The following is a 14,413-nucleotide window of genomic DNA, read 5'->3' as shown; positions in this document are numbered from 1 at the left end:
CAAGATCAATACAGAATCTACTGTTCAATATCGGTCAGTGACCAGCCAACACCACATCCTCCTTAACGACTCAAGGGTGGGTGGGTCATCCACAAATGTGAGAAAACTGCTTCTGTGATTACAGGAACTGGAGAAGTCCCTCCCAGCCAAAGCAGAGAAGAACAGACCGAGTGCCTGAGCTCCGAGTTCCGCTTTGCTCTCCAGGTGACCGAAGTAACCAAGCAGAAAGCACATCCACCCTTCCTCCAACTTCTGAGGGCTGCTGTTGGGAGCAGGCAGACCGATTCTCCCTTTAAAAGCACTTTGCTTTCATGAGGTTCATGAATTAGCTTTAACTGTGCAGGAGCTCTCAAGTAGGAAAAGCATCTTAACTCTATTTTGGAAAGGTTAGCAAAAGGAAAAACAAAAGAAACATTTAGTGACAATCTTAGCAGAACGTACTAAACCCGATCCAACCCACACCCACAAGTTTTCTGAGCAACTAAGAGCAATGGCTTTCCTCTCCAGCATTATCAGAGAGAAATAAACAACATAAGAATCTAAACCAAAATAAGAGCACAAGAACAGCAAGCAAGTCAACAAAACAATTGAAAGCTTTTATTGTGATACCTCAAGATACAATATAGTGAAACAACAAATGATGTACAGTATTGCTAGGACAAAACAGCAGCACAGCCATGTCACCTGTAAAAGAAAGCATTGTAGGAGATTAAGGAACAGTGAGGCACAACTCAACACCTGAGGAGTCGTGCTTTAGGGCTGAAACCATTCCTAGCAGTCCTTAAAGAAGGAACCTCCGAAGCCTCCGTTCCTTCTACAGAAGCGTTCAGACCAGTCGTTGGCTTAACATGAGCCTAAATGAAGAACAACACAATGTCCAAACAGTTTAACAACAATTTGTCAGCTTCTCCCACTCGTCTCCATTATCAAAGAATGGAGATGTCACAAGTTTGCTCTGTGCCTCTCCAGCCGCTGCTGTTGCTGTCTGACTGCTGAGATGAGCGTGCAGATACATCTCTGTACAAGCACTGCTTGGAGGAAGCGTTACGTGCACCAGAGATGGGACACAGCACTGAGGAACTCCTGCACTGCTCTCAGCTGCTGGGAGCTACTGGTGACCACTCGGTTTACGGGCACAGCAATGACTTTGTCAGCACTTCTGAGATCAGATTTAAATTAAAGGCTCTTCATAAACTCCCTCCCTGCTCCTGCAATTCCTACTGACTGCAAGCATGTGGGGCACCTGCTCACAGACAACCGCGCTGGGCACTGCTAGTGTGAAGCTAAGGCTGAATTACAGCACAGTTAATACAGTCTGTCATTGTATAACCTGCAGTGACTGAGGGAGAAGAGCGGTTTGAACCAGCAGATAAGAATTTAGATGAGCGGATCGCTAAGAGTACACAGCAGCAGTGGTCAGACTGACAGGTGGGAGGGAATCCCTCACTAAACTCTGCAGCTCAGGTCACAGCCAATCTGCAGTTTAACAGAGGTTTCTGCCTTTCCTCAATCAAAAGGGTGGTTATAGAGTGACCAGCCACAGAGCAGTTCTGGTGTCCGGAGTCAGTCCTGGAACACCTTTGTTCCAGCCATTATTTTGGATCAAGACTGAAGGTGTGGTCATGTGAGATAACAATTACTTTCAGACACAGCTCAAGCACTTCAGAGGAAGAAAGCTTTCAATACATGTACATTTCTGCTAGCAAATTCCTATGCATCCCAATGAACATTTCTTCTAAGCCAGCTCATAGTCAGTTCATTTGGTCCAAGAAAGAGCCAGCAAGAATCAAAGGTTCACAAAAGCTTTTTGTTACAGTTTGTAAAAAACAAAATACAAAATAAATGTTAAGACCAACAATAAAAATAACCAGTACGAGTAACAAAAGTGCTCAAGTTGGAGGGGAAGTAAACTTGCCGAGAGCGAACACATACAAACTTTAAATATAATCTTTAATATATTACAAAAATTGGTTAGAGGGAAAATGGTTTAGTAAAATGTTTTTTCAAGTAAGTTCATTTTTCTGTCAAAATGTAAGTTCATTTTTCTGACTGCTGGAGGGTCCAGTGACCAGACTGACCTCTTCATATCAGCCAGCAGCTGTTGCTATCTGGATTCTACTTTCACCAAAACCAATAACAAGAACACTCTACATCTTTACCAGGGGAGAAAGTAATTATTGACACTGCCCAAGCAACACAAGAAGAAAAATTCACATATTCCCTCAATAGAACGAACCTGACCAACCGTTACGTGGCAGCAGGAAATAGCAATTCTGTGTTAGTTCTACTCCTTCTACGCATCAACTCTTAAAAGACCAAAAAGAATATTGCTTTGTTTGGTTCTCTTAAAAGCCATAAAAGTCACATTTATATCATTAACTCTTTATGCCAGTAGTCTGAAGCTCTATGTGCTAAAAGCACTTGATGAAGTCTCAACCTTTGGCATCAAAGTTAATTAAGGTTTTGGTGAAAATGTCCAGTTTAAAATATAAATAATGCACTGAAGAAAGAGGCTGAATTCCTAAATAAGAATCGGGCTGTATTACAGATGGGATTAACTAAGAGAGCCAACCCCCCGACTTTATAGAGAAAAATCTTTAATACTTCACATACTTTCTCTAATTTCAACTCTCTAGTGAAAAGCAGCCATTACTTTTGTCTTCAGTCCAGCGTACTTCAACAAGCCTGTAGCCAGGAAATACAAGAAGCTCAAAGATGCACAAACTTCACACAAGTATCTTCACAGCTATTAACATTACAACTGGACTTTGAAGCCAACACAGACGTCAGCAGATAAAAGTTTTAGTGCTGTTTTTGTTGTTGTTGGCAACATAAATTTACAATGGAGGAAAAAAATCTCAAGAACTCCAAGTCAAAAACACCAAGAAACAGGCAATACCAAAGTCCATCTAGCATCAAAGACACCATTAAAATTAGACTTTGAAGCCTGACCTTATTTATGACCACGAAGTAGCAAGAAATAAGCCACAAGATCCAGGCAGATCACATCACCTCAGGTCCCTGGACTGCAACCCAACAGCTTTAACTACTCCCCTGATTTTTAGGCTTTTAACTCACAATATCTTGAATGCAGCTAATCCAGTCTGCAGAGAATGCTTACACATGGGAGAACTCTCTTCTCACCCTCTCCACATGGGCTGGAATGCTGCCATTGCAGTTCTGTATTGCCCCCACCCATTGGCATAATTTTATTTTTTTTTTTAATGCATGACAAAATTTCTAAAGTGCAGCAGAATTCAGAAGCCCATCAGAGATTCCCAAAAACGTAACAGCAGCAACGGCTCCAAGGGCTGAACTGTGCAGGTGCCATATCAGAATTGTTTTTGAAAGACAATGATTTTGTATTGCAAGGCTTCTGTCTTGTTCAGGTCTACCCTTCACGTAGTGTTAAAAGATTTTTTCCCCCAAACACGTTGTCCACAAGCATTAAGAGGATTAAAATACAAACGGTCTTCAGAGACTGCTCAGTTTGAAAACAAAGTCAGCAAATTTATGTAGAGCATTCCTTTAAAAGTTGAGAATGCGCATGCACTGACACCAACACCTAAATTGTACTCACACCTCCTGGAAGATTCTCTCATTAACTCATTTCTGTTAAGAAATGGTGGGAGATCAAAAGAGAAGGTAAGTTTCATATAAATTTTTATTATAAAAAGGTACTTGGGGATGATTTAGCCAGCAAACCAAGAAACCCCTTCCCCCCTGCCCTCACATTTTAAAAACTACCTTGTTAATTTAGTTTATGAAAAAAAATGAGGAAAACTCCCCTTCCCTCTCCTTCCCATCTCTCCCTACACGCAGGATACTAATTCTCATCTCATAGGCACTGACCATTCCTCATAAAAATAAATATTTTTGTTCAAATGTAGCAGAATACTTCAACGAGTTTCCTTGATATCAACCTCTTTGTCCAGTGCATTAGGACTACACAGTCACATGGAACCAGCCATAGAACTCTACCAATGCACAAGTCCCTGTTACTGGCGAAGGTACAGTACCAATTCATTTCTAATACACCAACTAATTTTTTCCCAAAATAGAAGATGCATATATTTTTCTTTGTTTCTTTTTTCCATCTTTCAAGCTACAAGTTTATAAACTTCCTATCCTGGAAACTCCTCGGGGACGTGTTGGTCTGAGTTGAACATGTTCTACAGCATTATTGATTTCAAATCCTTCTCAGGTTTGTTTTTTTTTGAGATACCGAACCTCTGGCATTGCTCATCCTGACGCTTCAGATCCGCTCATTCAGACAGTGCAACTGAAATGTTTTTAAACTGAGCACTGTACCTTTAACCAACTCACCCACAAGATGTACACAGGTTGTGGTAAAAAGAAATCAGTAACTACAATACTGCATCCCCTTCACTGCCAAATACATCAGAAATTGCTACATATAAGAAATCTGCACCCCATCCCATACATTCTTTCAGACATCTCAGATACAGAATTTCTATGGGATCGGAGTGTAGGTGTTTAGGCAAGGAGCATGCACAGCAGAAGGTAGCATTAAAGGCATAGGTCAAAACAGACGCTAACCAGTAAAATCCATTTTCAATTAGTGAACTGTTTCTCTAGTTTGAGTTTAGAAAAAGGTCATCCAAAATGTTCCAAAACAACTGTTCACACAATAATACACGTACAAAAAGAGGGAACTTACACAAGGAGAAAAGGCAAACATGGCCTGAAATAGCCACTTACACTACACTACTCATCTGTGAGGTTTCAGAGTTCAGTGATATTCTCAGGGCCACTCTAGCCAAGCTCTTCCTTTGCTTTGCATTAGTCTTTGTAAAGCACGTTCCACAGAGTATTGTCCAAAAAGAAGGAAAAAGGTTATGATTCACTCCCAGCCATTGTCTTTTATCATGTGGGCAAGTTCAATGATGAATTTTCCTTCTTTGTATTTCTGACTACTCTCAAAAGCATGTTCCTAAACAGGAAGAAAAAAAATAAAATCAAGATACTGAAATAAGTTGGGGAAATACAGCAGTTAAACATCAAATCTGCATCAAAAACACAAGTTAAATAACTTCAAAAACTGAAGATGTTAACACAAGTTAACACAAGTTAACACAAGTTAACACAAGTTAACACAAGTTAACACAAGTTAACACAAGTTAANGTTAACACAAGTTAACACAAGTTAACACAAGTTAACACAAGTTAACACAAGTTAACACAAGTTAACACAAGTTAAGGGTTTTTCTCTGTATTTATTCTTTCCTTCTATATCAAGTTTTCCAAATGGTGATTTCTTGTTCTTGTTTAGCATTTATTTCTAGACATATCCCTACCTGTATATCTTAATTAACCTCATGTCGTGACTTTATTAGACATCACAAAATGCGTTTCATTACAATCCTGCATACAACATCCATAATCCAAGACTCTCAAAGTGTCTTTTGTGTTACAAAAAACCATGAAATTCACACAACTTTTCCATCGTCAGAATCAAGTTCACATCAGCTGTGAGCAACAAGAAGCATTTGCTACCATTGTCACAACTGACATTTCTGCTGAATGAACCAAATTCTGAAATCAAGACAAGCAAGACCTGTTTTGTCAATTTCTTCCACCTGCTTTAGTATATACTGTGTGTAACAACGGAAAGAAGATATCACAGAGGTATTGCATAGCTGAAATAACACCAGTACCTCATGCTAGTTTTGCTGTTATCCAAATAGCCATCTGTTACAATGTTCCAGTAGATGTAAGGAAGCAAAACTACATTACTGTCATCTGTATGTGAAAAGTAACATCAAGTAAACCACCGCCAACATCAAGGCTGCTCAAATACTTGTGTTTGAACTGAGCAAAACCAGAAATATATTTCTTACATATTTCCATCCAAGAGTGGTTTTACAGTTTTCACAATAGATATCTGCCACAGCATGTAAACCTGTCAGAAGAACTCTCTCCTCTGCTGGACCACAGCCCACATTTACCCTGGGGAGAAAAAATAAAGACAGGTGACTCCACATTAACTACATGAGAGCACTTCTCTTATCTGTCATCCAAACTCAAAGAATCGGCCATATCTTATGATAAGGGCACATCCCAAAACTGCCAAATTGCAGATACCTTTGGCCTCCAGCAGGTTTGCAATATTCAAGGTCACTTACAATGTGCAAAGTCCACTGGAACATTAACCTGTAAACGCATCCATCACAGGGGACAGAAAATGTCAGACAGTGAAGTTGTCCAAAAGAAATTCAGTCATGCAATCCTTCTTGACTTCTGGATTATCTCAGAATGGCAACTTTCACTCAATATGTCGGCCTTACACAGAAGGAATTTCTCATTAACTCCCAGCTATTAGCAGGACTACTTAAACTGTAAGAAATTAATGGCTGCATTGGAGCTCTTATCAGCTCAGTAGCTCTTTAATGACCATTGCTGGTAAGTTAAAAAAAAAAAACAAAAACAACAGCTAAAAAGAGCAGGACAACGTGAACTTGGGCAAACTGCTATTGTTTGCTGCTTATGAAGCATACAAGAAATAGTGTGTGTAGGTAGTGGGCATAACTGTAACAACATACTCACACCGAGTTGAACAGGTAGGCACGGCCATGGCTGCCCTGGAAGGACTGCATTTAAAAAGAGAAGAGATGGAATTTGTTAAGAGAATCCAGCAGTACTGAGCTGCATTAACAAAACCTGCCCCCTCTTTTCTTTTTCCCAGTTTTCTTTACCAACTTACTATCAAAGAAAGTTAATCATTTTCTCCACATTTGTTCTGAAATGCTTTAAAGATCCTGCAGTGCCAGTACTGAAGATCAAAGACCAACTCTTCTGAAAGCCACAGTACGGCAACACGGGAAGCTTTTGGAAACAAAATCTACTTTGAGGTTGTAGTAACAGAAGGCACAGACCATAGGCAGGACATCCATGCTGCAATGGCTGCCTCCTCTGACACGTATCTACAGTGACATGAACAGAAGGCATTTGACATCAAACCAGATATTGTGCTAATTTAATGATTAGCAACACATCAGAAACTGCCACATCTTAACCACCTCCCCAGAACAGTGCACAAAAAAGTGTAGAAGGGAAAACTGTACATAAACGAACCAGGTGTTCAGCTGAAGCCAGACTACATACAGCACAAAGGAAACCACCACAGTGATTCCTGTATGCAGCACCAGAGCAGTTACACACAGACTTCAGCTACCCACAAAGTCTCACTTTAAAATGAGAAATTCTACTGGGCAGCTGACAGTGCTGACATTAAACTAGTTTAAAAAAAAACCTCAATATTTGGAAAATTGATTTTAATTTAATCCACAGCAAAGATGGAAGAAAAGGTACAAGAATTGCTTTTCACAGCGTGAGGGGAAAAAAGAGTCAATGCCATGCAGTGAAAGGTAAAACTTGAGGTAGTGCTGACCCTGAAAGGAGACACTGCTGAGCACAGCCCAGGCAGCTCTGCCAGAACGTAATCCTTACACCTCCGTTAGGGACAGAACACACAGCACCGGTCACTGCCTGGGATGCTTGAAGACCTGAAACTGGCACAACGGTACAGATCCCACAGCCTGTGGCTTCCACAGAATAAGCAGCACTAATTTAGAGCCATGTCTTGAAATCAATGAAGAAACAGAGAGAGAAGAAACAAAGCATGCTTCCTGCAGATGAAAACAGAATCTACTGATATATACGCTATTAAAAAAGCTTTGCTAACAAAGGAGGAACCATCCTGAGTCGCTTCAGACCAAGCTGTTCTAGAAAAGAAAACCCCACTGTGAGAAGCTCCTCCATTCCCACCGTCACTTAGTTTCCTGTTAGCAGAGTCTGGGTGATGGACTGATACCATCTTTCTCACCTGTATACATGTTTAGAGTCTAAATTCAATATTTACATGCCATAGAACAACTGCTTTGCAGTCCAGCCAGAAGAGTGAGTTCTTCCACCTTCACATTAGTAGGAGATGACTTGGAACAGCCTGTGACAGCTTGCTTTGCTGTGCTCTCAAACACACAACTTGGGTCTGATCGACTCACAGCAGCCTTCCCTTAAAATCAGTGTTCTACCACAAGACCAATGCACCCCTGAGCATTCAGTGGTCTGCAGTCCATCCATGCAGGACTTTTACACGCTGACTGAAGTAAGAGCACTGGAAAGATGCAAGTCTTGAAACTCCTGGGCCTCATCATCTTTCGGATTCATTCCTCCATTTGTCAGAGCTCTGCTATCACACCTTCCCACTCACATGGATAGATAAGGAGCTTGTTTTTATCAAAGGCTGTATTCAAACAACACAAAAAGGCACACACCTGTCACCCGCACTTGACCAGACAGTTCTGATGAACAAACAGGGCTCTCATCCACTAATGGGCATAAGAAAGGTTTATGACCAGAATTCTACACCGACACATCCCGTTAGCAGAAATAAGAACAAACTGGTGGCCCCTGAACTGCTCGCCAAGCTCGTAACCTGGCTAAAAACAGAGTATTTCATGTAAACAGAGTTTTTATTCTGCACAAATATTTCTTTTTACCAGCATCAAGTTCCTCACATTCTGCACTGTACAACTTATGCTGATACGAATGTTAAGACACTGACAGGTTAAGCACCTCATGTGTCAGCTCCCCCAAGCAAATGGAAGAGAAGGGAGCACCTTAACTGGCAGTGCAAGGACCAGCAGGCACAACTGTTCCAGCTGGTCTCCAGACAAACTGCTTTTCTACACAGTAAACATCACCCATGCTAATGCAGACTCCTTTGAAATGTCTCCTCAGCTCTTTCTAGACACAGAAATCCCAACAAAACGGAGTGCTCCATTAGAACTGTCATTATATTGAGTATGTCTCTCACCCAGTAGAGATAAATTAGACCATAGCAGGTGTGACCAGCTGTCATCAATAACAACTCAGAACAACCAGAACTGTTACTTACAATCTAGGCAATTCACCAGTTTAACCAAAATTCTCACTTAAAACCACCCTGTTTCACATCTGGCTTTTGATGGGCCTCAATCAGCAGCACAGCATTGATTTAATGAGTTGCTACTTCCCCAGGAAATTTACACCTGTCCAGTTCTGCAGGCCGGTCTATAAGAGCATTTTTATTACAGCTAAGCCGAAAGTATTTACAATGTCTGATAATATAAGAAAAACTGTGCTTAGGAACTATACTAAGGTCAGTTGTAACAACTGTTTGGTATTACGATCTTAAGTCATTTAACACAACTGTAATCAATTTGTTTTATAGTAAAGGTTTAGAAATGCTTTGCTTGCACACTGGTACATACCTGCAGAAATAGGTACAAACTATGCTTCTAAGTTAAACAATAATTAGCTCTAACAGCAGGATTCACTGCTTTACCCAGGAGAAAAGGAACCAGCAGTTAAACAGAACATGCATTTACTGCCCTAAGGCATAACTAAAAGCATGGGTGGGGGAAGGGAAGCTACTAAAAAGCTCATCATGTAATTAATCATTCTTTGCAGGCAGGATTAGATTAGACGCTCCACTGAAAATATCTGAACTGCCACCTTAGCATGTATTAAAAGGTGCAGGTCATACCTACGTGACAGCAGATGGAGGCTGCAAGTACAGGAATGTGTGTCACATCTGAGTTTCCATAATGCATGTCCTCTGCACACAACACCCACAACCCAACAGTGAACCCAGGAAAGATACTTTGCAGTGTGCTGTGAGTTTGCATCCCTCATCTGCTGGGAGCCTTGACACAAGGGCAGCCAATTTGCTTAAGAAATGATTAGTCAAGTCTATAAGCAAACCACTTGCCTTGGAGATCAGTTCATCGTGATTGGCCAGGTGTGCTCTGCAGTGGATACAGCTGTAGGTCCGATGGCAGTTGGGCAGGTAAGCCTGGAACGTTTTTGACTTTGTCATTTTTACCATTTCTGCTGGTGGCTCCTCACTCAGCTCAGGGCTGGCACTGGAAGAATTGCAACTTTGCTGAACTCGCTGACAGAAGAAACACTGGAATATGCAAGCAAAAGCCGTTGTTGTTCTGGAGTGTGTGTGGCACTTTCCACACAAATGACAGAAGAGAAACAGTCACAACCTGCAGGTGAAAAGAGCAGAAAATGAGCAGCTTTACAGAGGCACAGGAAGTTTGTTGCTCAACAACATGGGACACTAAACTACGGATTATTTAAGAGCAAATGTCTGGTTGTGCTGCCATCTTCCTTCTGGGGAGCTGCTCAATTCAAGTTCAGTTTAACAGAGCAACAAGCAGTTTGTTCCACTACTGGCTTCTACTCCATCACATTTGCAACAAAGGAGACACAGATGTAAAAATACTTCCTACAACACATCAGGTATATCCTCAGAAATGCATCCAGCTGTTACAACAAACAGGCAGGGAACCAGGAGTCAGCAGTGGGCTCCAATAGAGCAGGGGCAGGTACCTGGAAAACACTCGCTATGACCAGCAATAAACAAACAAGAGATCCCTACGTCCCAGCTCTCAGCAGCTGCTCCTCTGGCTGGGTGCTGCCACCCTTGAGCGCTGTGCACCCTCCCCATCCCAGCTCTGCAGAACGACGCCTTTAGACAAAGACCTGACAGCTGCCCTGAGCAGGGATAATCAGATACAAAATATCATCGGTGGTTACAACCGAAACCATTCAGAGCATAAAAGCTGAGCTCCAAACAAAGAGCACACAACTGCTTCCTTAATCCTCGGGGTACCTTTAACAAAGATTCCATGCACAAACACAAGGCCAGGCCTTCCTGCAGTGCTGGAAAGCAGAGCTGTTTTAAAGCCTGCCTGGAAATCACAGATTCTAAATATTCATAACATCCACTGCTCTGTCAGAGGGCACCAGGCAGCACACAGCCTGTGTCAGGGTAATGAGTAACCCACACACAGCACATGGCACCAGCTATCAGGTGATCGGCACAGTAGGTCAATAGCACAGGAACAGCAACGAAAGTGGCACAGAGAATTTACAGCTGTTGAAATGGGCACACAAAGCACTTATCAGCTGTGAGCTGCGTGCAGGGCAGAGCTCAGCTCTACTCCAGCAGCAGGACGGCGCTAACAGAGAAATAACAAGAGCCACAAATTAAGAACTGAGAGGAAGTTGTGAGTCTAAATAAGTCCCGAGGAAGAGACTCATAGAGGGGGCTCAGCACATGGGAGCTACAGCCGAAGTTAAGGCAGCAAGGGCTGATGCTCTGCAACCGAGGGACTGTAAGAGGCTTCCTGAGAACATGAAATGGTGAAGGCGGAGGTAAGGATACAGAAACGGGAATGGAGGAAAACACGCGCTGTGCACAAACACAGCAAAGGGAACAAACCGCCATCCAAAGGGATAAGGTAACGGGTCTGAAACATTAACCCAGTGACACGAGGAGCAGATCTTCATTATTAATAAAGAGCTTTAAGAAAACACTGCGTTATCTCGGGAGCGCAGACAGTCAACACAGCGCAGCGGGGAGAGCATCGAGCGGGCAGCGGGACGGGCACCAAGAGCGGGAGCCGAGAGGAGCGTCCGGATCCTCCCCGAGCGCTGCCCGCTCCGCCGTCACACGGCGCCGTTCGGGTGCGCAGAGGGCGGACAGGACCCGGACCGGCTGCCAGGACGGGCCGGCAGCGCACGGGGCCGGTTGTGTTTCACACTCTGCAGATCAGCACGAGCCGTGAGCTCAGCGCCCGCCCGCGTCCGGCCGGCACAGCGGAGCCGTCCCGAGAGCCACTGTATCCAAAGGCCGCTCACAGCCCGACCCCGGACGGACCCGAACGGCCCCGCGGGCAGCTCCCCCCGCACGGAGCGCCCCGCCACCCCCGTGACGTGCCGTGACGCCGGGCGGGGTCTCGGTGCCGTGGGCGTGTCCGGGCCGCCCGGCGCGGCTCCCGGATGTGTAAACAAACACCCGCGAGCGTGGCGGGGGGGCGAGGGAGCGGAGTAGGGGGTGAGGGCGCAGAGCCCGGGGGGAGTCAACGGGGAACGGCCGGGACGGAAGGAGCGACACAGCATCGCTCCGTGCGGAAACCGACGGCGGGGAAACGGACACGGCACGAGGAGCCGGCTCTCAGCGCGGCGGACCCGCTCCGGCCGCCGGACTGAGCCCGCACCGCGCGGACAACGGCCCGGCTGGACCCGGCAGGACCCGGCCCGGCCCCGGGCGGCCCCCGCCGCTTCGGCCCGTTACGTAAAGAGCCGCCCCGCAGCGGGAGCCGCGGGCGAGCGGCGCTGCCGTCACTTCCAGGCGCTATAAATAGCGCCGCGCCGCCTCCTCCCGTCCAAGCAGCCCCGGCGGCCCCCGCCCCGCGCAGCACCCCCACAACTGCCCCCCCCCACAACTGCCCCCCCCACAACTGCTCCCCCAACCGCCACCCCAAACCGTGCCCCCAACCCTCAGCCCCCCCGACTGCCACCCCCCCCCGCCGCACTCGTTCCTCCGCCCGTCCCCCCCGTCCCGCAGCTCTCGGTACCGGACACTCACCGGCTCCGCTCCCGGTCCGGCAGCGCCGCGCTCCGTCAGCTGCGCCCGGACACGGACACCACGAGCCCCGCAGCGACGGGCAACGAAAACAAAGAGCGGCGTGTGCGCGTGGCGGCGGCCGGGGGTTGGGGAGGGGGGTCACAGTCCGTGCCGGGCTCTGGGCTCGGCGCTCCCCGCCCCTGGGCCGCGCTCCGGCCGGTACATCCTGACCCGCCGCCTTTGTTTTGTTCCCCCCGGTTCGGGGGCGCCGCGGCCGTTAAACGCGCTCCCACCGCCGCCGGCAGCCAATCACCGTGCGCGCGCGCGCGCCCTCGCTCCCGGTCCCGCCCCCCCCGGGCTCCGAGGGGGGACCCGGCCCCGCTCCGCCCCAATAACACGATCCGCCCCAATAACACGATCCGCCCCAATAACACGATCCGCGCGGCCGGGGGCGGGACGAGATCCCGCACCGCTCCGCCCCAACGCGGCTCCGAGCCGGCGGGGTGAGATGGGATGAGACCGGAGCGATGGGATGAGACCGGAGCGATGGGATGAGACCGGAGCGATGGGATGAGACCGGAGCGGAACCTGTGAGCGCGGGGCGCGGCCCGGCCCGACGGCGCTGCGGGTTCCGGGACAGGCGGCGCGAGCTGTTATTGCTGAGCCGAGGCTGCCTGACTACAATGGGAAACATTCAGCCATGAGCCTTGTCCCTGTCCCGCACAGCCCGCACCGAACCGCTCCACCCGTCTGTGCTCAGTGACCGCAGCCGCGGGTCCCGTGTGGGACGGGGCGGACGCCGCGGCGCATTTCCCCCTTTCCCCCTTCCCCTCTCCGCTGTCTCGCCGGTCACCGGCTGAAAGGAAGGACCGTAAACATGAAACAACCAGCACAACCCCGCGTGCTTCTCTATAGATGTGAATGGCGAGTGTCTTTGCTTACCTCGAGAGACCTGCTGTGATCCTGGGCTGGGTGCTGGGAGCCAAACACAGACAGGATTCTGACTGCACGGTGAATTAACATGAAACAAAAGTCCAGCCCTGAGCAGAGAAGCAGTTCTGTATGAACAGAGGGAAGAAAGGAGTGTCTGTCATTCAGAGAGGACACCAAAGGGTCCCGAGGGTGGAACAACGTTTCCATTGTTTTAACACAATCTCTGCTTCTCCACTGTTAGATCTAAAGCACAGGGACTCGAAGGCTTTCTTTCTCTCTTCTGTTTGTTTCCTTAGTAACAAATACACAAGCTGCACTGATAGAATACCATCATACCATCATACCATCATACCATCATAGCATCATACCATCGTTTTCTCCTTCCCCCCCCCCTCTTTTTTTGCTTTTTAGGATAAAGGCATAGCAAGGATGTAGTTGGAGCCTTCAGTAGCAGGATGAGATTGCTCACACGAACAACCTCTGATAGAGAACCACGTGCTTCATCGTACTGTGTTAGTCCACAACGGCACTGAAACAACTCAAGCACGGATAGAATGAAATACTTGAATCTCAGTCTCAATGTACTGCTTGGATTACGAGCTCTTAGGGTGAATGTGGGGCTCATCTGCATTAGCAAGGCAGCTTTCATACTACAACTACTGAACCCTGTTCTGTCCTAATCAGATCATAAACATATTATCATCAGTAAATTAACAGCACTAATTTCAACAGTCCGGCAAATCCTGCCTGTGTTCCTGTTGTGTGCTCTGCATCACTGTGTAACATGAGCAGGAAGGTGTTATTTTTCCTCATTAGGATTCTAATCAAGGTTATGGTCTGCAGCTCTGGAATTCGTCAGGCCATAGGAGTTATAGGGCGATGTGCAGTCACTGCCTCTGAGGCTGAGCATGTTAGAAACAGAACTGGTAGGTGAGTTGTACCCCAAACCATGAGCCGTGCTGAAAACTGGACAATTAAAGGCATCTCAATGGGGAAATAACACCAGGATTGTTCCTTCCTTTGCTTCTTCAGGACACGTTTGGAGGCTTTAGC

At 46.4% G+C, this 14,413-nt stretch overlaps 1 protein-coding gene across 1 annotated transcript; it reads right to left on the bottom strand.

Moving 5' to 3' along the window:
- Positions 1 to 575: 575 nt before the first annotated feature.
- On the bottom strand, positions 576 to 12,769 carry YPEL1 (yippee like 1). Its single transcript, XM_015877539.2, has 5 exons — positions 12,449 to 12,769; positions 9,776 to 10,058; positions 6,568 to 6,611; positions 5,862 to 5,970; positions 576 to 4,954 (listed from the first exon to the last, which is right to left on the bottom strand). Exons 2-5 carry the CDS (start codon positions 9,890 to 9,892, stop codon positions 4,865 to 4,867), a joined length of 360 nt encoding a protein of 119 aa, XP_015733025.1. The 5' UTR covers positions 9,893 to 10,058; positions 12,449 to 12,769; the 3' UTR covers positions 576 to 4,864.
- Positions 12,770 to 14,413: the final 1,644 nt, after the last annotated feature.

This window comes from Coturnix japonica, chromosome 15 (assembly GCF_001577835.2).
Source record: "Coturnix japonica isolate 7356 chromosome 15, Coturnix japonica 2.1, whole genome shotgun sequence".
NCBI lineage: Eukaryota > Metazoa > Chordata > Aves > Galliformes > Phasianidae > Coturnix > Coturnix japonica.
Note: the sequence above shows the minus strand (reverse complement) of the source record. Positions and strands in the feature narration are given on the sequence as shown.